General features: G+C 44.1%; 1 protein-coding gene across 1 annotated transcript; it reads right to left on the reverse strand.

Moving 5' to 3' along the window:
* Window positions 1-4,983: 4,983 nt before the first annotated feature.
* Window positions 4,984-12,070, reverse strand: GDF11 (growth differentiation factor 11). The gene is made up of 3 exons (XM_074270079.1): window positions 11,632-12,070; window positions 6,314-6,711; window positions 4,984-5,496 (listed from the first exon to the last, which is right to left on the reverse strand). The coding sequence occupies exons 1-3, from the start codon at window positions 12,023-12,025 to the stop codon at window positions 5,116-5,118; spliced, it is 1,173 nt and encodes a 390-aa protein (XP_074126180.1). The 5' UTR covers window positions 12,026-12,070; the 3' UTR covers window positions 4,984-5,115.
* Window positions 12,071-21,881: the final 9,811 nt, after the last annotated feature.

Below are 21,881 nucleotides of genomic sequence, written 5' to 3' on the forward strand. Positions count from 1 at the left end.
AAATTAAGCAAATAATGCATAGTTTGTTTCCTAAACTGAGCAGATCCCAGCTAGGTTTGTAAGGTCCAGAGTACTGGGGTGGATAGAAAGAGAAGTAGCCAATTCCTCTTTTCACCTTCTTCAGTGTCATGGTTTGGAGCACTGACTGCCCCTATGGGAAGCTATAAATGCCTTAACCAACTGGCCTGCTTAGTTTCCCTACTTCAAAAGGCCTTAGGAAATTAGTTTTTTTGTCCCCACACAAGGATTAGACAGGAATGGAGAAGCATAAACTGGATGGAAAATATTTAGTGAAAGTAGGACCCAGATATTATATCCCACTTTAGAAATTGCTGGTTTGTGTTATGAGGGTTCTTTTCCCCCAATTCCATATAGAATAAGAACTACATGAGAAGTGGTAGCATATTTTTAGCTCAGGCTGAGTTTTTGGAGTCATTTATGTTTATGTGGGAGTGAGGGGGTGGGGAGTGGTATAACTTGTTCTTTCTGCCCTTGTACCCCATATCTCTACCCTCAAATATTCTTGGGTTTCAATTATGATGGCAGTTAGATTCAGGACAAAGCTAGACAACTCTGTCCTAACTGGCATAATGGGTATTGACTGGCTTTGCAGTATCTTCTAAAAATAGGGTTATAAACATCTTTAATGGCAGTATCGATATTTTTCCATAACCATGATGAGGACTTAAAAGGCTTGGGATGTGCATTTAACTTCTGGTGTGAAGTTCTTTGAAAGTTGAAATCCTTTTAAAGTTTAAATCTATGATCCTTTGATCTTTCTGGGTGCCTCTCTTGTATCATCTTCAGATAGAGGAGGCATAGCAAATCAAATGTTTGCACTTGGAAGTCAAAGTGACCTGAGTTTGAATGTGATCTCAGGTATCTAACTAGCTATGTGAACATGGACAAATTACTTATTGTCAGCCTATTGTTTTATCATCTGTATAATGGGGGTAATAGCACCTTCCTGACAGAGTTCTCGTGGGATTCAATTGAGATAATATGTATTTTAAAAGTCTTAAAACACCAAAAATGGCTATTTTCTGTAAAATGACAGGTTGGACTCAATGATCTACAGGATCCCTTAGAACTTTAAATGTTCTGTGTGTAAGAAGAGGCTCTTGAGTCATACATATTTCCATCCCCTTTCCCATCCTGACAAACCCTAGAATCCAGCTTCAAAATCTTGTAGTCCTAAAATGGGTAAATGTTTTTGAACTCACAGACCACCTTAGGGCAAATGGTTTGGTTGCTTAGCAACCAACAAATTGACCAAATGGCCACATTGGTTTCATTTATGACTTTGGCAAGGCAGAAGTAAAAAAAGCTTTAGGGAAAAGGGAGTCAGAGAAAGGCTGTGGCTGAAATCGCAGAATTTTAGAGCTGGAAAGGACCTCAGATCATCTAATTCCACTTTTTAAGAGAGAATTCTGATCCTCTATCTTATCTTCCCCCAGGCACATGGAGGATTGTTTTCATCTAAGTTGTGTTTGCATCCTCTTTTAAGTCCCTTCCTGTCCTGGAGAATTAATTTATTTGCCTTGTATGTGCTTTAAAAAAAAAAAAAATAATATATATATATATATATATATATATATATATATATTTATTTTTTTTTTTTATTTTTTTTTTGAGGCAGAGAGCTAGTGTCTTGTCTCTCTTGTAAACCTTAATTCAGAGCTCCTTCCTGATGTTTTTCCTGGTTTCCATAGTATTAAGCCAGTTGAGAGGGCTCCCTTGATAACAACTGTGATTATTATGCAATGGAATAGAGAATGTAATGGGAACACTAAAGGCAACTGATGTCTGAATGTTACTGCTGCTGCTTATTAATGTGTGACCACAATATGTATACAAGTCACATTTAATTTCCAGGAGCCTTTTCCTATTCTATAAAATCAAGCAACTAGATCATCTTTAAGGTCCTTTCTAGTTCTAAATCCTATGAGTTTGGCTATAGGAGGAGGAGAGCTTAGTGCTAAACTCTTTGACTTTATTATTTTTCTTTCAGGTTCAAGTGCTAGATTGGGTTATGTGACCATCCCCAAACTCAAAAAAAAAAACAAAAAACAAACAAAAAAACCCAAAACATTTAAAAAACCCCAAAAAGGGCCAATGGCTATCTCTGTCCTATGTCACTTAATTCAGAAACTGCCCCATGTCTTCATTTCCGTGTATCTTTTGGGAGACTGTCTTGTAAAGAACTCCTTTGTAGTTCTTTTAAGGCCTTCCTGTACCCCTTGACATCCCTTCTCCCTCATTACCCCCAACCTTCTCAGATGACCAATACAGAAACAAAGTTGTTCACATACACAGTGTGACATATACACAAAAGTAAATTAATAATTATAATATGTTCAAAGGGGGCACTAGTTTGATCCACATACTTGAAGCAGGGGAACATTCCCTAGCTCCTAATGTGTCTCTGAGCCCTGTCTTTAATAACCTCTTTGGGGGGACAGGGAATTGAGACTCAAATAAGTTCATGTCCAAAAGAAAAAGAGCTTAGATTCCCCCCATGGTCTTTATTTGGTAGGAATGGGGGTGTCTTCTAGGTATCCCCCCCAAGTTCAAGGCTCTACCCTTAGAACCTGTATTGGGAGGTCAAATGATGCCCCTGCTCCTTGCCTGGCCCCTTGGCCTGAGATCAAATGTTTAATTTTGGAGGAGTCATCTTCTGATCTTGAGCCTCTCTGATTCTCCCCTCCCTTCCCACCATGGTGGTGATGCGTAGTTTTTCTTGGATTGGGGTGGTAAGAATAGTAAAGAACAGGACGGGAGAGAAAAGACTGGAGAACTTGCCAAGATTCGGAGTAGGGTGAAAAGGAAACATCACCCCTCCCCCAAAAGTCCTTTCTCTCCTGCAGGGAATGGGGAAAAGGTTACCAAGGCTCCCATAGTCCCTTCCCCAAGGAAAGATAATCAAGTTCCTTTGGCTAGCCAGGCTTCTGCACCCTCCCCAGGGCAGGCTAGAATTTGGGCCTTCTCAATAAACTTCCCAACAAAAGTAAATCTGGTGCCTTTGACTTTGGCCCAGGTCTTGTCCTCAGCAAGGTTCTTGGTCACTTACAGGACTAAAAAGGGGGCCCCCGGAATCCTAAGTGAAAAAATGAACCAGTGGAGGCAGTTATATATATATATATATATATATATATATATATATATATATATATATATATATATATATATATATATATATATATATATATATATATATATATATATATATATATATATATATATATATTTTCTCGTCATTGTCAAGAGACCTGTTTTGTGACCTACTACAATTCATCAGACCTTAAAAACTCCCTGCAGCCCTCAACATCCCTCTATCATCTGGCCTGGCTCCTCCCTTGCTCCCCAAAATATTGAGAGGTATTTCATGTCCGTAAAGTGCCCATGGTAAGTGCTCAGGATTCATCTCTTTGCTTTAGCTGCTTGCTGCTTCTGTTCCACCAAGAAGGGGGAACTGAGGCATGGGGGGGAGGGAAGGGGGAAAAAAGGATAGGTGGGATGGGAATGCAGAGTTAGGGATTGGGATTTGGGAGAGGGGACAGAATGACTTGTTCTTGGAACCCATCTCCCCCTACTCTGCTTTAAACTCCATCCCCACCGCAAACTTTCTGATGTGTCCACTCCTTTGCTACCAGGTATTACTGGCTTCAAAAAAAATAAAATAAAATAAAAAAGATAAAAATTTCTAATTAGAGTTAACAGACATGTCTTTCATGTCTTCCCCTTCCCTGCTTGCCCTGAGCTTGTGGGACTTGGAATACTTCTCTCTCTATAATTTCTCCTTCCCTTGGTCTGTTAACCCTCCAATTCCCAGCCCTGGGCAGTAATTTTTATTTAAATTCTTTAGAACCTTCAATGAGAATCACCACTGTCTCCTCCTTGCTCCCCAGTTCCCAGTTCCTCAACTAGTATAGATCCTATTTTCTCTCCCTCAAGAACCCTGGGAACTCAAGGGGCTCTAGTTTCAAGTTATGACCCTTTTACAAACCTGAAAATGGCAAAGGGAAGAGGGATACCACAGGCTCTTTGGTGTTTCTTAGCTAGGGGCGCATTTGTGAACTTTGGCCAGTCATTGCCTTCCAGTTTTATATCAACAGGAAAAGTGTAAATCTTGGAGTCATTTTTTGTTATAACTGAACTTGGATATTTTGGGGCTTTTGCTTGTTCCCCCCTCCCTTCCTTACCTACTATGTTCCCCTTTCTGGGCCTTCCTTGCCTAGCACCACTGGCTCTATAATTAAACTTGAAAGTGAGCTGTGTGGGGAATTCAGACTCCCTTTGCCCTAATTTCCCAACCCTGGATGTTTTTGATACAAGTGCTTGGGTGGGTGGGTATTGGGGTATATAGCAGGGTTCCATGGTTTAAGGAGTAAAATAGGGCACAATGGAAGAAGGGGAGGGGGAATTTCAGAATCTCTATGTAAAGCCAAACACCAGAAATGAAAAGAAAAATCACAATAAATAAATAAATAAAATGTCAAAATCCTTCCCACTCTTTGCCATCCCCAACTCCTACCTCCTTTTCCCCTGTCCACTAAGAGAGGGATGGAGATCTGGGCCTGGGTTTAATACCCTTTTCCTCCTCCATAGGCCATGGTGCATGCATAGGCATGTCTCACATTACACCAAACCAAACCAAACCAAACTAGGCCCAAAGAAAAAACGAGTTGGTATGAGGCTTACTTTCTGTCCCCATTATTTCTCCCTTGGCTTCATTCTTTGCCTAGTCTCTCTTCTGCCTCTTTTATCCCTTTGTCCTGCTTACATTCTTCTATCCTTGTCCTTCTGCCTGTCTCTATCTCTGTCTCTACTTCACTCTCTCCCTCTATTTCTTCTTTCCACACACCCTCACCTGCAAATCCCAAACATTCCCCAACTTGCCCATTGCCTTTCCCCCCCCACAAATCCCTCACCCCTCTTGTCTCTATCCCCCTACCTTCCTCTGCTGTATTGCACACTGCTTGGGGTGGGATGGGGAATAGGACATTTTGTTTAAGAGGGGTTGGGGAGGAGCTCTAGGGCGTGGGTTGGGGGGAGGGTCAGGGCTAGGGATCCAGGGAGGGGTTTGTGGGGGAGAGGGTCCTCTCATCCTCCACCTTAAGAGCAGCCACAGCGATCCACCACCATGCCGGGGATCTTGCCGTAGATAATCTGCTGCTTATCATTAAAATAGAGCATGTTGATGGGGGACATCTTGGTGGGAGTACAACAAGGCCCGGCTGAACCTCGGGGATTAGCCTGCTGCACCAGGTGGGTATGTGGGTACTTCTGCATGAACATATACTCGCATTGGCCAGAACAATAATTGGCCTTGTAGCGTTTGGGTGCGATGATCCAGTCCCAGCCGAAGGCCTCAAAGTCCACGGTGAGTGGGTATCGGCAGCACCGGGACTCACTCGAATGCTCATCACAGTCGAGGCCCAGATTCCTCCTGGACCGTTTTGTATTTTCCAGCACATGAAGCTCCATAAATGGGTGCTGAGAAAGCCGAGAAAAATAATGTCACAATGGGGGGACTTCCTAGGGCACTTCCTGCCCTCTAACTTCTTCAATTTCTATTTTGCCATCAATTCTCAGTGGAATATTGCACTCCCATCCTGGGCACGTGAAGGATGAATATGTGCTTACAGGTACCACACCTTTCAATCTTTTAGTCCCTAAATAACTATCCTTAACTCCAACTAATAGGGATTAGCAAATCCCCATTAACTAAACCGGTTTTGTTCCTTGAACTCTCCTCTGGCTATCCCTGGCTCCTTCCCTAATTTACCAGTCAAGTCTTTGATCTAAACTACTCCAACAGTAATATCAAATCACAGAATATAAAGCAGAACAAGGGATATCTGAGAGATCGTCTTAGTTCAATCACTCTCATTTTACAAATGATGGAACTGAAGCCAAAAATAAGGTAAATTTGCCTGAAGATTGGAGTGTAAACCCAGTTCCTAATGACCCAAAACCAGCTAACTTTATCCACAAATCTCTAATTTGTGCTCAAACCTAAATTCTCTCTATAGCAGCCACTGTGATCCTAACTTTGAAACCCTTCTCCACTAATTCCTCCCAAAAATCTCTTCTCTAAGTATTAATATTTTATTTTCTCTGCCCTCCTTAATTTTAGCCCCATAATACATCTTTTCCAGTGGACCTCTTTTGTGAATTCATTTCTTTTTTCACTTTTTTTCCCCCCAGCAACTCCCCCTCCCCCATTCCACTCTATTACCCCCTCAAAGCAGGATTTCCTATACAACCAAACCTTCATTCCCTCCCCCTTTCCCCCACTTGCAGTGCTCACCAGCCCTTCAGCCCCTGGCCCCAGGGAGGTAACAGCCAGGTCAGTGCCACTGGGATCGAAAGCGTTGATCTCAATGCCCCAGTTACTTTGTGGCTGGCGGAACCAACTGTGTAGCACCTGCTTGAAGTCGATGCTCTGCCAGTGGCCTGATCTTGAGTGCAACTCGATCTTGAGGGATCGGATCCGGATGTGGCGCCGCCCCCCACCCCCACTTCCTGCAGTTCCTTCCCCACCGAGGGGCTTGAGACGAAGGATTTGCAGGTATACGGTGGCAGGGCGGGGTACTGGCCTCAAGTACACCCACAGCTGGGCCTTCAGCACCTTTGTGAACATCACTTTGGGGCTGAAGTGGAAGTGGCAACAATGGGGGCTGCCATCTGTCTGCACTGCAGGGTCCGCTGAAGAAGGGAGGAGAGTACAGAAGCAGTCAGGGATGAGGGGGAGGGAGAGCTTTGGAGCAAGACAAGGGGGTCAGGGGCCTGAAGCAGAGCTCCTGGCCATCACCCTCCCCCTCCCTCCTCTTTCCTCCCTCCTCTTCTTAGAGATCATGGGCATTTTGATTCTGGCTGAACTCTTAGAGCCTTCCTAATTCTTCTTAACCACAGGATCCCTGGAGTGGTCTCTACCTATTCCCTTAACCTTCAGGCAGAATGGTTTCTTTTTTCAGCTGGGGCTCTCACCTCACTTCCATTTTGGAAGCTTTATCTATTTCTTTTTCACTCTTTGACCAATGCTCTCTATCGGGCCCTATATCCTAAAGATCTCTCTTGCTCTTGTTACAACTTGAGGTCATCTCTTTCATTCTGTTCTCATGGGAAATGGAAAACAGGGGCAGTCAAACATTTGTCAAAGCAACTGAGGCTGTGTCTGAGCATTGTGCTAGAGACATACAGAGGTAAATTCTTTACACAGTAGGATGGAGAGGAATTTTTTTTTTTTTTGTGGAATAGGGGGAGGTGACCTCAGCTTCTCATCCTGTTTAGTGTGTGTTTCTAATAGCCCTTCAGGTTCATTGTAAGGCTTGAAGTGTGAATAAGCCATTATTAGTAGCACATTAAGATTTTATAAAGCACTTTACAAGACACCTATATCTATAGATTTTGTTTGATCTATAAAACATCTTGGAATTCAGACTTTTTGCCACTTGCCAAAAATTCCCCATCCTTACATGCCAAGACTACTTTCTTGTCTCTATCGCTTGTTTCATTGTTTGAGAATGGGGCAGAGCAGATCATCTTCATCTTTCCTTCCTAGCCAATACTCATTTTAGGGATTAGGTTCTTAAATAGCTTTCACATCCTTTGCTTCTAGAAAGGGCAACCCTTAAAATTAGTTCAGTGCCAGATACTATAATTCCAGACCATTTCCCTCTGTTATCCAATGGAGATAGGGAACAATTAATCCTATCAGAAGATTAGATCATAATGGATCTATCATTTCATTGGGTTTTGAAAAAACTTCCTAGAATAAGAGTGAGGCATCTCTCCTTTGCCTTTTTACCTTTTTACAGAGAGAGGGGGGGGGGGGAGAGAAACAATTAAATTTCTTCCATCACTTTTGTTGAGTGACTTATTCTTCCTGGTGGAAGTGTGGGGTGTCTCGAGAATGGAAAAGAGGTGCATAACAGTTATGTTTTTGTTATAAATCTCAAGAGTTTTCTGTCTCAGCAACTAGAATTTGCTTTTGTGCCTTCCTTAGTAAACAAGACAACATGCTTAACATGATATAAATTCCTAGAGTGGGGAAATTGGAAGTTGGAGGGGTGACGAGACTAGAACAAACTTCCTTATGCCTCCATAACTTTTAAAGTGAAGCAACTCAAATCGAGAGATTAAGTCAGAAAAGTCCTTGTCAGTGGAAGGAGGGATACCCAAGCTTAATGGGGGAAAAGAGAAAAGTGACCTTTGGTGTACCACCTGAGTCCTCTGTGTTTGTTAGTCCCCTCCATAAAGCTGCCAGCAAAGGACACTCAGGTATCTTCCCATAAAAGCACTCTCTTCAAATGTAGCAGCTCTGCTTAGATCCCTTGTCCAGTGTAACTCTACTGAGCTGTCCAACAGCCAGTCAGAGCTGGGAGCCAGGACCAGGTTTGATTTCTCCATGCTTCTGATTCCTTTCACTAAGATAGAACTCCTGACTGCTTGTAGCATTTCCCCTTACCCCTTTATATGTAAGCCTCCCTTCTTCAAGGTGTGCAATTATGGGAGTGCAGAACACAGCTCTGGGGAACTAGGGAGGGGAAGATTGGAGAGAACGATGAGGAGAGCTCTGAGAGTGTGAGGCAGTGATGATATTGGGGAGAAAGCGAAAGGGAGAGGTAGGAGAGAGAGCGAGAGAGAGCTCTAGACTCAGAAATTTTGGCAAAAAGAGCCGAGGTTAAGGTAGAATAAGAAAATCAGAGGAGAAAGAGGCAGTGGTGATAGAAAATGCAAAACAAGAAGGGGAAAGTGGGAAAGGAGGGGAGAGAGGGGCAATCTAAGCTTAGTGAGGGAAAGAAAAAAGGGGGAGATAAGGGACAAAGCACAACACATGGGGGGCGGATTGGGGAGCAGCCGGAGTCCCCGACACACTTACAGCCCCAGGCAGTGGGGAGGGGGCAACATCTGTGTTGCATTGAGCTGTTTGGTAGCAGGCAGCAGCGGGTCAGGTTTAGTAGGCGGCGCTGGGGTTGGAGGGGGGGCGCGGTCGGCAGCGAGGTCACCGCACTATTTTCAGCTAGAGCCCTTCCCCCCCTTCCTCGCCCCCCCACCCAATGCACACTGGACTGGGGCCCAGAGGGCCTGGGGGCAGAAGGGGCAGGTTAGAGGTTTGAGGTGGGGGAGGTTAGATCTCATTCTGTTCCTTACTTGAGAGAATTGACTGGAGGGGCTGAAGCTGGAGGTTGAAGAGGCTACAGTGGGGCTCTAAGGTCGGGCACAGGAGGTTGGGAGAGGTGGGGGCTGGGGTCCAGGGTTGAGTACCCGGCTGGGGTTGGGGGAGGGGAAAGAAGGGGGGAGGGGAGGTTCTCTGCTGACAAACACCTCCCCTGATTAGCGGAGCACAAGTCTCTTATTAAAGCCGGTCCCTGGGGATTAGACTATAAAAGTCTCTTTTTCCTTTTCCCCTCTCTCTTCCCTCCCTTCTCCACACTCCCCCTCCCTTTTCAAGATCCCTGGCTCGCTCTTAAAGGGGACGTACTTTACCCCCCGGTCCACCACTGGGCCCCTAAATTCTGTTTTAGGGTGGGATGAGGTTTGCAGGGGCCGAGGATTGGGGGGGAAATGCTTGTTTCATCCTCTCTCTCCCCTTCAAAACTGCCGCCTTCCTTTCTCTGTGGTCCAGTCATTTCTGATACCCAGTGCCAGGTATCTTAAAACTCCTTTAGTAGGCATGCCTAAAGAAGTTTTAAACTCCTCCCAAAGCAGTAACTATACATTCTGAGACCCCTAATTCGGCTGCGAAGGGCGAATTCCTCTGCCAATGCCACAAGGAACAAGGTTTCTAAATTCCTCTGGCTAAATTGCTCTCCTCCTACCGTCCCCCCCACCCCTTTTCCTGCCTGGGTCTTCAACTCTTTAACTATCCGTGCGGTTTTTATCCTGGACCCCATTATTCTTATTCCCCTTGAAGCCCCCCCCTAAAGTCTTGATTCTGAAGAGAGCCCTGGGTCATTCTGGGAAGTACGGGAAAATTATTATGCCATAGAGGGAAAGGAACAACTTAGTAAGGTGAGGCCCCTGGATCAGTTAACACTCAGTGCCACCTATTTAATAGGGGGCATTTTTCTATATGCCAGACCCTCCCTCACCCCCAACCTTTTTACAACCATCTGCCTATAAACCAGTCCCCCCTTCTGTTCAGAGGTCATAAAACCAAATAGTCTTGGGGGGGGGAGCCAACTCCCAGGGGACAGGAGGGGGCTGGGCCCCCTGGAGTTTGGGGGGAGACCTGACTGGGGGAGGGGCAGCAGGGATCACATGACCCCCTAGGGATGGGAGGTGGGGGAAGCATTGGCCTGGATTTTCCAGGTCATAAAATTTCAAAGCCACAAGTCTATTAACATGTTCACCTTCCGCTCCCCCAGGCAGCCAAGAACTAGGATGCTGGGTGCTCCCCCACTCCAGTCTCTTTCCATCTTTTCCATCCCTTTTTTGAGTTTTTTGAGTCCCTCACTAAGTTTCTCTATTCTCATGCTCTCCGAAAGTGGGAGGGGGAACACCTTCAGAAGTCTGACCAGGGGTATAGACCAGAGATTCCTTCCTTACTCAGCCAACAGTGGAGGGGACCTCCGCATTCTCTCACAGTGCCTGAGCAACTGGCAGGTCAAATCGGATTCAATCCTCACTAACCCTGGGGTTGGTAGTGAAGAAATCAGGGGCGAGATTCTAGAACACGGGGGTCCGCGGTGGGAGAGAAGCCACATGGGTTCTATAGAAGATTTTCAAAGGTTTGACTCAGGTAGGTGGGCATGCCCAAGTTGAGAATTTGGGAGCACTCAGGCTCATGATAACGCAGGCAGGAGCTGTATTTGGAGCGCCTACCATAGGAATTCAACGTGAAATTAGAACACATTTGAATTTTGGATCCTGACTCTGTTCATACATAGTATACAAAATAATGCACATTACTTCAAATTAATTTCTCTCCTCCCCAGCCACTTGTAAAATTGGGGGGGGGGGAGGAATCATTCCTTCCAAATCTAAACTGATTTTTGAATGTTATAATTATCTCCTCCACTGCCCCAGCTCCCCGCTCCAGAGGGTAGGAGAGGTTGGGTTTAAGGCCAGAGGGTAGAGAAAGGGGCTGTTGGCAGAAGAGCCTTGATCAGACCGCTCTGCCATCCTGGGCTAGAAAGCTTGCTTACAACGCTCCATCTTCCCATATTCTCTTTTCAGCCCTCCGGTGCACACGCGTGTGTATGTGTGCGGGGGGACAATGTACAAAAAGCTGGAGGCGTCACCATCACTCCCCCGCAAACTTGGCCCGAACTTTCAGGTGGCCTGCGCGGTTAGAGTGGCCCGGAACCGAGAGGAGGCAGGCTGGGAGCGGGAGGGGTGAGGCGCTCCCACGCCGGCCCTGGCTTCCATTCCAGGGCAGGGGCATTACTGAGGGCTTGAGCCGGGGATGGCTTTTGCACCCTTGGAGGGCAGATTCGGGGCACACGGTTCAAGTTGCTCCCTCGCTCAGGCAGGGACCCAGGTGTCAGGCTGCAGGGACTTCTGGTCCGGCAGCGGCGTGACTCTTGCCCTCGATCTCCCCCTCCCTCCCTGCCATCCCTAGCTCTCCTTCCTGAAGATCTCCCGGCGCGGCCCCGAGGCGCGCGGGCCGAGCTCACTTACTTTCCTGGGCCATGCTGATCACGGTCTCGGTGGTGGCGTGGTACTCGTCCTCCTCCAGGAAGTCCTCGGGCTGCAGCGCGTCGCCTTGGAAGTCGTGCAGGTCCAGGATCTCCTGCAGGGGGGGCGCCTTGGGCAGCAGCTGCTTCACCACCTCGCGGCTGATGTTGGGCGCTTCCTTCAGCCTCAGTTTGCTCAGGATCTGCGACTTGATGCTCTCCAGCCTCAGCTCCTTGCTGTGCTGGCGCCACACGCACACGGGGCAGCCCTCCGGCTCCTCGGACGCCTGGGTCCCGCGCTCCCCGCCGGCCGCCGGGCCCTCGGCCGCCTCCCCCCGGGGCCGCAGCTCCAGGGCGAGGAGCAGGAGGCAGAAGAGCACTGGGGCCGCGGGCACCATGCTTGGAGGGGAGGGGAGGGAGGGCTGGGGGGGCGGGGACGCCTGAGTCCCGTGGGGGGAGGGAGGGAGGGAGGAGGGGGTCGGGGCTGCGCGGGACTGGGGGGCTGCCCGGGCCGGGGGGGCCGGGGGGTGGGGGGGGGCCCGGGGGCGGCGGGCGCGGCGGGCGGGGCGGGCGGGCGGCAGGGGCGGGAGGCTGGGGGGGGCCGGAGCCCGGGCCTGGCCCTTTATAGCCCCGGCCCCCGTGTCGTCAGCGGCCGCGATTGGCTGCGGAGCCAACAAAAGAGGCAGCGCTGTCATCCTAGGCTGGAGAGGGAACCCGGAGAGACTTAGATAGAGACGGTGGAGACAGAGACTCCTGGGAAGAGCAGAGACCGTGGGGAGAGCCGGGGACAGGGGGAGCAGAGGGAGAATGGGGAGACCCAGAACGGGAGCCGCAGGCCGGGCGCGGGAGAGACACCTGTGGGGGAGCGCAGAGAGAGCCTCCGAGCAGGAGTCGGGAGACGCAGGCGCCGAGACTAGAGGACAAACTCCCGAGAAAGAATCCGACGTGGGGGGAGACACAGGGCTAGGGAGCGCGGGACCTGCAAGCCAGGAGATCCAGGGGCCTGGACACGCGGTTCCGGAGAGCCGCGAGGGGGCTCAAGCTTTCTGAGAAGTCCAGAAAGGGGGGAAGAAGGATGGGGGAGAGACAAAGACAGAGCCCGGGGGAGCCAAGCAGATGCCTGCAGACGGCGGGCAGCCTGAGAGAAAGCCCCTGGAGTTTCCATGTCGGGGATGGGGACCCGGAAACCTAAGCAGGGATACTGAAGGGGAGAGGCTGAGAAAGAAGGAGCAGAAGTACAGGGAACTAGCCAAGAGAGAGGGACAAGATGAGTGCTTCTGCAAGTAGGAGGGGAAGAGGAGGGAGGCAGTCTGAAGTGGACAGGATCCGAGTGATCACTTAGACGAGGTTTGGGGGGGATGCTGGAGAGGAAGAAGATGGGCTAGAATGCTAACACAAGCGCATGGGACACAGGCAGGGGACATTTGTCAGAAGGACTCCGACTACTCGGGAGGAGGAGAAGCAGTGACACTGAGCAGAGGGCTTGAGATTCCCATTAAGTGGAAAAGGAGGGAGAGATATTGGAGAAAGAGAAGACTGATGGACCGAACGTGAGGCAGACAGTGATTGGGTCCAGAGGCAGAAATCAGCGCAGGGCGGGGAAAGGCTGGTTCTAAAATCTGAGCACCCTAGTTCAAATCCCATTCCAACACTACCACGGGTGAACTTGGGCAAGGAGCTCCACTTCTTTGGGTCTCAGTTTCTTTCTCTGTAACATGAACTTCAAAGGTCCATTTCAACTCGACTCTTAAAACCCCATGTTTCCTAGACAAACACCTGAAGAATCATCCAAGAAGCCATGAGGTGGAATGAAAACATTTAAAACTTAAACTAGAAGGTTGAAAACAAACCTTTTAACAGAGCTTTTAGCACAGAAGTATGTATTTATTGAAATGGTTAAAACTAAGTGGCAGTATATTGAAATGTGTCGCCATTCTGGAGAAGGCGCTAAAAGTTAAGATTCTGGTTCCTGATCCCATCTCTACTTTCAGGTTTTTCTAGAATAAAACTTTCAGGTTTTCTCCAGAGTCTGTATTTCTTGATCTCTGAAGCTCTGATGAATTCCCTCTGAAGTCCTTGGTTTTTTAAATTTTAAAGTCTTTGCCAGAGTGGTTGTATTGTTCCTTCTCTAGGATCAGAGTTGAACAAAGTTGTGGTTTTGGATGATTCCCTCAAAGATCAGCTTGGGGGTGGATAGAGAGATGAGATATACTAAAAAAAAAAAAAAAAAGTGTTCAAGAAGAGTGAAAAGGATGAAGTAGAAATTCAATTTGAAAAACATTAAAAATCTATTCTCTGCAAGGCTTTGGGATACACATATACATAATACACACATATACGTACATAGGAGATGTCTCTATATAGAGGTGTGTATATGTGTGAAAATATACATTATATTCATATTTGTGTACATATAGGTGTGTATACAATATGTGTGTATGTTTTTTTCTCTTCCTCCTCCCTCTTTCCTTCTCCCTTTCTTTCTTTCTTTCTTCCTCCCTTCCTTTCTTCCTTTTTCTCCCTTTCTTTCTTTCTTTCTTTCTTTCTTTCTTTCTTTCTTTCTTTCTTTCTTTCTTTCTTTCTTTCTTTCTTTCTTTCTTTCTTTCTTTCTTTCTTTCTTTCTTCCTTCCTTCCTTCCTTCCTTCCTTCTTTCTTTCTTTCTTTCTTTCTTTCTTTCTCTTCTTTCTTTCTTTCTTTCTTTCTTTCTTTCTTTCTTTCTTTCTTTCTTTCTTTCTTTCTTTCTTTCTTTCTTTCTTTCTTTCTTTCTTTCTCTCTCTCTCTCTCTCTCTCTCTCTTTCTTTCTTTCTTTCTTTCTCTCTCTCTCTCTCTCTTCTCTTCTTTCTTTCTTTCTTTCTTTCTTCTTTCTTTCTTTCTTTCTTTCTTTCTTTCTTTCTTTCTTTCTTTCTTTCTTTTCTTTCTTTCTTTCTTTCTTTCTTTCTTTCTTTCTTCCTTCCTTCCTTCCTTCCTTCTCTTCCTTCCTTCTCTTCCTTCTCTTCCTTTTCTTTCTTCCTTCTCTTCCTTTTCTTTTTTCCTTCTCTTCCTTTTTTCCTTTCTTCTCTTCCTTTTCTTTCTTTCTTTCTTTCTCTCTCTTTCTTTCTTTCTTTTCTCTCTCTTTCTTTCTTTCTTTCTTTCTTTCTTTTTCTCTCTCTTTCTTTTTCTTTCTTTCTTTCTTTTTCTCTCTCTTTCTTTTTCTTTCTTTCTTTCTTTCTTTTTTCTTTCTTTCTTTCTTTTTCTTTCTTTCTTTCTTTCTTTTTTCTTTCTTTCTTTTTCTCTCTCTTTCTTTCTTCTTTCTTTCTCTCTCTCTTCTTTCTTCTCTTTCTTCCTTTCTTCCTTTCTTCCTTCCTTCCTTCCTTCCTTCCTTCCTTCCTTCTTCCTTCTTCTTCTTTCTTTCTTTCTTTCTTTCTTTCTTTCTTTCTTTCTTTCTTTCTTTCTTTCTTTCTTTCTTTCTTTCTTTCTTTCTTTCTTTCTTTCTTTCTTTCTTTCTTTCTTTCTTTCTTTCTTTCTTTCTTTCTTTCTTTCTTTCTTTCTTTCTTCCTTCCTTCCTTTCTTTCTTTCTTCCTTTCTTTCTTCCTTTCTTCCTTTCTTTCTTCCTTTCTTCTTCCTTTCCTTCTTCCTTTCCTTCCTTTCTTCCATTCCTTTCCTTCCTTTCTTTCTTTCCTTTCTCCAGACTTATGCTTTCATTGGTTTAAGGATTCCACTGAGTTTCTTAAAAAAAAAAAAAAAATCCTTTGAGTTGTAAAGATTAAAAAAAAGATATAGTTCTTTACTCAAGGAATTTGTTATCTATATTTGATGTATTCTTCTTAGTCTTATTGAAGAAGAGCTGCAAAGATGGAGATTAGAGGGAGAATAGTTTTGGTAGGAGGAAGGGATTGGGCATTGGGTTACAGAAACTTTGAAGGGGTTGAAGAGAACTTTGAAGAGAGGGAGCAGTTTTGGAAGAGAAGGACCCACTTACTGGCTCCCTCTTCCACTTTAGACCAATCAGAACATGGGAGGGAAATAGCAGATTCTCATAAAGCAGTATTCCAGCTGCTTCTAGTTAAAACTAGAGATCAAGTTAAATTAGCCTTTGTGGCTAGTTTGAGTACGTGGATGTGGGGTCCAGGGCTATCTAGAGAACAGTAAGAAAGCATGAGTACTATCTACTTAGAGGCTCCAGTTTTTACCACCTGAGTACTCTCCTCTCCCTCCCTGCACCCTACCCCACCCACCTCACTCCCATTTTCTCCCCCCATTTTGACTAGATGCCTAATCGCCTTAACCTCTAGCTATAGCCCAATCATCAGACAATTCTGCCCCCTGGTGGACAGATCCCAAATCGCATCTTTTTTGGGGAATAATAAGGAAGCCAAATATGCTCATAGGTGTCTTAGAATCCAAAACGAAAAATGGTAAGGATTAGCAATGGTAAGGTCGTGGCAAAGATAACACAGCTAATTGAACTCCCATATTTTACAAAATGGGAAACTGAGCCTCGGAGAGGTCAAGGGACTTATTACATAGCCACTGTGTCAGTGTCAAGGCTAATTTCCTAGGGTAGCTCTTTCCATTTGAACAACTTCTTGTTTCTTTTCCTGTCACTTAGTTTTTACTCTAATGTTCCATAGTTCTGACTACAGACCCCTTTTTTTCTCATCCCTTCCCTGTGCTCGTTCAAACTCTCCAGGTGGAATGGCTAAACTGCTGCGATCTCCAGTCAGACACTTTTAGAGGCATCTGGTGCTTAGCCATATATTGACCCCAAACCTGGGAAGAGGACCCCACCTGGAGCTTAGGAGGCAAAGGATGAGACAGTGCAGAACACCTGTATTCCTCTTTTCCCCTCAACGAAATACTCCTCCACAGATTTGAGACTCCGCCCCTTATATTGGTTTCCTAGGCAATTTTCCTCTAGCCAGGGACACCCCCGTGATATTATAACGTTACCTAGGCAACGTTCAAGCCCATCCCTTCATGGTCCTGACTGGTCCCTAGCAAAAAGTCCTGGGAGTTCTAGGAGAATCCGTTAGGATTCTGGAAGGTCTGGAAGGATCTGAGGGGCAGTATCCCAGTTTTTTTCTGGGCAGAAACAGGTATAGATTGGTAGCCTAAAAATGCATGCACTTGTGTGTGTGTGTGTGTGTGTGTGTGTGTGTGTGCAGCTTGTACATGTTCATCTCCGTAATCATAATCATATATACATATAGAAATAGGAGGAGGATGCTGTTCTTGACCATTAGCAAAGGACTCTGGCATCAGACCTACAGGAAGAGGAGCTGCAGTAATCTGGGAGTCCAGTAATCCATATCCAGCGCTGAGAGAACCAGAATCTGTAGCTGGAAATCATTTTTTCCCCAACTCAGAAACAACAGCCACATAAGAAGGGTATGTGACCACAGGGAGTTACTGCCATGTTTCCCATCTTTCTTCCTTTAGTTCTCAATCAGAACCTCAAAGCCAACAGGCAAGGACTCAAGGAGTGGGAGACTAAGACTCCCAAGATACCCCGAGGAGGTTTATTTTGATGGGTAGCCTCAACTGTCTTCCCTGTCTTGCCTCGGCAGCTCTTTTGAGACATCCTACTTTATCTCAGTTTTGAGGTCCAAATGTCTAAGAAAATAGATTGCCATATCCCCCTTTGCTCATATCTCCTAAGCAAGAAAGGAGAGATGAGGGAGCCTAGGTCTTGAGTGGAGAGGAAGGAAGATGATAAGGAAGAAGCTTCTCTAGAGGGTCTATCTCCCTCCTCCAGCATCCTGTAGAAATGTGGCATTGGGAAGCTATTCTGGGTTGGATGGTGATATGTGGGAGGAATGGAAAACATACATTTCTCAAATCTGTAACCAAAAGCACCAGATGCCCTAAAGAGTATCTTACCCAGTAATTGACACCCCCTTCTAAGCTCTGTATAATTACCTGGGATGGACTACCTCCTCATTTGGTTAACTCTTTCTTCTTCATCTCTCCCCAGTGAAGTTGGAGGTTGTATGGAGAAGCAAAGAAGATGGCTAGAACATCTACCTCTGAAAAAAGTTTATTTCTTTTCCTGTACCCAAGTTCTTAGCAATACTCCAACTCTTCCTTGGGCTTTGGTCTTCATAAAATTATTGTGATTTCATAAGCCTTCCTGCTCTTCCAATAATTTCCTGCTTCCCTATTTGAAGTCCTGACTCCATGTTAACATTCCTTGATCCTTGGACTCAAGGCCTGATGGACTTTTCCTTTGAATGATGTCTTCTCCTCCTCCCCCTTCCCCCGTGCTTCTAGCAATGACTTTCCTCTGAAATTCTCTCAAATGTCTTTCCTTAACTAGTCCTATGAAATTGCCTCTAGCTGTTCTTCCTGTGATTTCTTCAATAACCCATCCTAACATATGTTTTCTCTGTAACTTTTTCAGGCCCCATAGGATAATAAATTTTAGACATTAGAAGTCATCTAGTACAAAGCCTTCATTTTACAGATTGCTCATCATTTTATAGATGAAGAAACTGAATCCAGTTTCTAAAGGAAGAGAGAGAAAGGAAGCTAACTACCTCACATCAGGTCCCAGTAGAGACAGCCTAGGACTCTGTCTCTGGGAATAGACCAGCCTACTAGACCATGGCTTCTGGCTTGATTGCCTGGGCAATCAAGAGAAGTGACTTGTAAAGAAGGGACCTGTCAAGTGATGACAAACAATTGCTAAGAAAGCTGGAGAGCATCCTCTCATTTCTCCTCTCCTCTTTCCCCCAGTACTGTTTCTGGCTCAGTCTTCACAATCATCTTCTAAGATCCAGCTTCTTTTTTTTTTTATAGTATTTTATTTTTCCAAATATATACAGAGATATTTTCAATATTCACTTTTGCAAAACCTTTGTGTTCCAAATTTTTCTCCCTCTCTCCATCTTCCCCAAGACAGCAAGTAATCTGATATAGGTTAAACAAGTGCAATTCTTCTAAATATATTTCCATATTTGTCATGCTGTTTAAGAAAAATCAGTTAAAAATTAAAAAAAAAAAAACCAGGAGAAAGAAGAAAAAACCCAAGCAAATAACAACAAAAATGAAAATACCATACTTTGGTCAACATTCAGTTTCCATAGTTATCTCTCTGAATGCTGATGCCATTTTCTATCCCAAGTCTATTGGAACTGCCTTGAATCACCAAATTGTTGAGAAGAGCCAAGTCCATCACAGTTGATCATCATAATCTTCTTATTACTTTGTATAATGTTCTCTTGGTTCTGCTTTTTTTTTCTCTTAGTATTAGTTCATGTAAGTCTGAAATCAGCTTGCTCATTGCTTCTTATAGAATAATCTTCCATTACATTCATATACCATAACTTATTTAGCCATTCTTCAACTTATTTATAGGCATCCACTCAATTTGCAGTTCCTTGCCATTACACAAAGGGATGCTACATTTTTGCATTCGTGTAGGACCCAGCTTCTTAAACTGTGGATTACAACCTCATATAGGATCTTGTGAATGAATGTGGAGGTCATGAAATTATGAATTATCATCAATAAATGTTTGATTTGTATGCCAGTTTTATATACTTATATAACTGGAATCACATAAAAAAAAGGATCACAAAAAAACAAAACAAAACAAAACAAAACTCTGCACTGGGAGAACAATCGTTCTGAAGATGTCTCTATAGGTCTTGTGGTTCTTTCTGTTCGCCCCTCTCACTTTGGCCTCCAAGTTACTGATGACCAAGACAAGGAAGTTCTTACCACCAAAGTCCTAGGCTGCCTTAAAGAACTCAACATCAGAAATAGATGAGTTTTATTGATAGAAATGAAACTAAAAAGGGTTCATTACCATGTTACTGACTCCATGTTAACATTCCTTGATCCTTGGATTCAAGGCCTGATGGACTTTTCCTTTGAATGATGTCTTCTCCTCCTCCCCCTTCCCCCTTGCTTCTAGCAATGACTTTCCTCTGAAATTCTCTCAAATGTCTTTCCTTAACTAGTCCTATGAAATTGCCTCTAGCTGTTCTTCCTGTGATTTTTTCAGTAACCCATCCTAACATATGTTTTCTCTGTAGAAATTGGAGGAGGATGCTGTTCTTGACCATTAGCAAAGGACTCCGGCATCAGACCTACAGGAAGAGGAGTTGCAGTAATCTGGGAGTCCAGTAATCCATATCCAGGGCCTGAGAGAACCAGAATCTGTAGCTGGAAATCATTTTTGCCTTGTTACCCAAAGGATCCCAAGGACCTTCCTATCTGATTTGCCTCTGAAATCTCCTATGTTCTGTTTGCTCCTTTTTAAAAGATTCTTAATTCTGAAGCCTGTAAATTTAAAAATATTTTTGATGACTATTTCAATTTAATTGTTTTCCTTTTAATTCTATATATGTCCAAACATAGCATCTTCACCCTTTTTGTTGATATTTGCTTGCATTTTGATTTCTTTCTTATGTTTTTTTTCCTTCTTGACCCAATTTTTCTTGTGCAGCAAGATAACTGTATAAATATGTATGCATATATTGGATTTAACTATATTTTAACATATTTAATTTGTATTGGACTACCTGACATCTAGGGAAGGAGATGGGGTAAGAAGGGGAAAATTTAGAACAGATAGTTTTGTAAGGATCAATGTTGAAAAATTACCCATGTATATGTTTTGTAAATAAAAATCTATAATAAAATATATTTTTTAAAATTCTATATATGTGTTTGCATTTAAGGCCATTATATGAAAAGGGATCACAGACTTCCCCAAACTGCCAAAGGGGTCCAGCACACAAAAAGGGTTAAGAACCAATGCCTCAGAACATTTTTCTTGAAGGTTCAAGATTAGGAGCCTTTGACTTCTGTTTTTCTATTCCCAATAACCTCTTTTCTACCAGAATTGACTATGGCAGGATCTTCATATCCTTATTGGAAGTTATATCCATAGCAGTCTGCATTGCTCAGCTTTTCCAGCAGGAGGCAGCACTATTCTACCTGTTCATTGAAGAGAAGGTAGGCTAGGTGTATTTCACCTATGACTTTAAAACACTAGCTGATACGCAGATTAAGGAAGTTCAAATCCTTGCTCTATTTTCTGTTTTGTTACCATAGAGAACACTTAACCTACCTAAGTCTTGGTTTCCCTATTCTGTAAAATGGAGTTAAAAGTTAGCACTTCTTATATTGTCTTAACTTTCTCCCCAGGATCTGGGCTATTACTGTGAGCAAAATTGAACAGGGTAGTGGTGAAAAAAGAACTTTTAAAACAGTAAAGTAGTATAGAAATCTGAATTATTATTAGAGAAAATATCTCTCCACAATTTTTTTTCTGTTTAGGCATCTTTTATTATTCCAAATTCAATTTCTTTTCTAATTATCCCACTAGACTGTAAGCTCTTCTTAGAGGTGGCAGAGGGTATAATTTTTCACCCCCACATCTCTGGTGCATAACACAATACTTGACTCATAATGTAGGCTTACAAAATGTATGTTGAATGAAGGAACATAGATGAGTGATATGAGTGGAAAGTTAGACCTGGGGACAAATTGAAGAAATCAAGTATGGGCCTTTGTGAAGATAAAAAAATGTATTCAGAATGAGGAAGATCCTTGATTAGTGATCTAGTCTAACTTCTTTCAATTTACAGATGGGGATATTGAGTTTCAATGGAAAGTGACTTGCCCAAGATCACACTAGTAGTAGTTGGGATCTGAATCCAGACCGTCATTCTAATTCCATCCTTTCCCATTGTCAGTCTTTCCCTAATTCTATCCTTTCATTTATTTTCCATCTCTATTTCTCTTTTTCTATTCCTTATCTCCATATCCATTTCCATTAAACCTTCCCCCTTCTGTTTTCCTATCTCTCCCCTTGCCCCTAAGGTGGAAGTCTTGAATTTGATGGAATCTCTCATGCAAGACACCTAGATACCTGGCATTGTTGAGATATTTATTCATCTGGAATGGTGGTGGTGAGTGAAGGGAAGAGATACTGGATTTTTTATATAATGGCTTCAAAAGGTCTTTGGTATTGGCTATAAGTTTCTTTGGGTGGCATTTGGCCTAGCAGATGTCTTCTCTAAGGTTGTGAATTTTGCCTAGAATTTCTACAACTCAAATCCTTTGTTCAGGTACCAGGCTGGGGTGTGGTGGACTTGGCAGACAGCCTGCCAAAGTATCAGGTTGGGCGAAAGTTTCTGCCTCAAGTTAGTTACCCCCAGTCACTTCAAGGAGCCTAAAATTCTAGACCCAAATAAGTGGTTTAGTGTCATACTTGGACAGTAATCACTGGGAGTTACTCCTGAAGGCTCTGATTGGTGTGTT

The sequence above is a fragment of the Sminthopsis crassicaudata genome, chromosome 5 (assembly GCF_048593235.1).
Source record: "Sminthopsis crassicaudata isolate SCR6 chromosome 5, ASM4859323v1, whole genome shotgun sequence".
In the NCBI taxonomy this organism is placed as follows: domain Eukaryota; kingdom Metazoa; phylum Chordata; class Mammalia; order Dasyuromorphia; family Dasyuridae; genus Sminthopsis; species Sminthopsis crassicaudata.

Bases quoted from the DNA above. Each gene is read 5' to 3' on its own strand.
- GDF11 (XM_074270079.1), bottom strand. From the start codon at position 12,025: ATGGTGCCCGCGGCCCCAGTGCTCTTCTGCCTCCTGCTCCTCGCCCTG. The intron at 6,712-11,631 runs GTAAGTGAGCTC...TCCCTTCTTCAG, and splicing joins GATCAGCATGGCCCAGGAAA to CGGACCCTGCAGTGCAGACA. The intron at 5,497-6,313 runs GTGAGCACTGCA...CGGCTTTCTCAG, and splicing joins GGCCAGGGGCTGAAGGGCTG to CACCCATTTATGGAGCTTCA.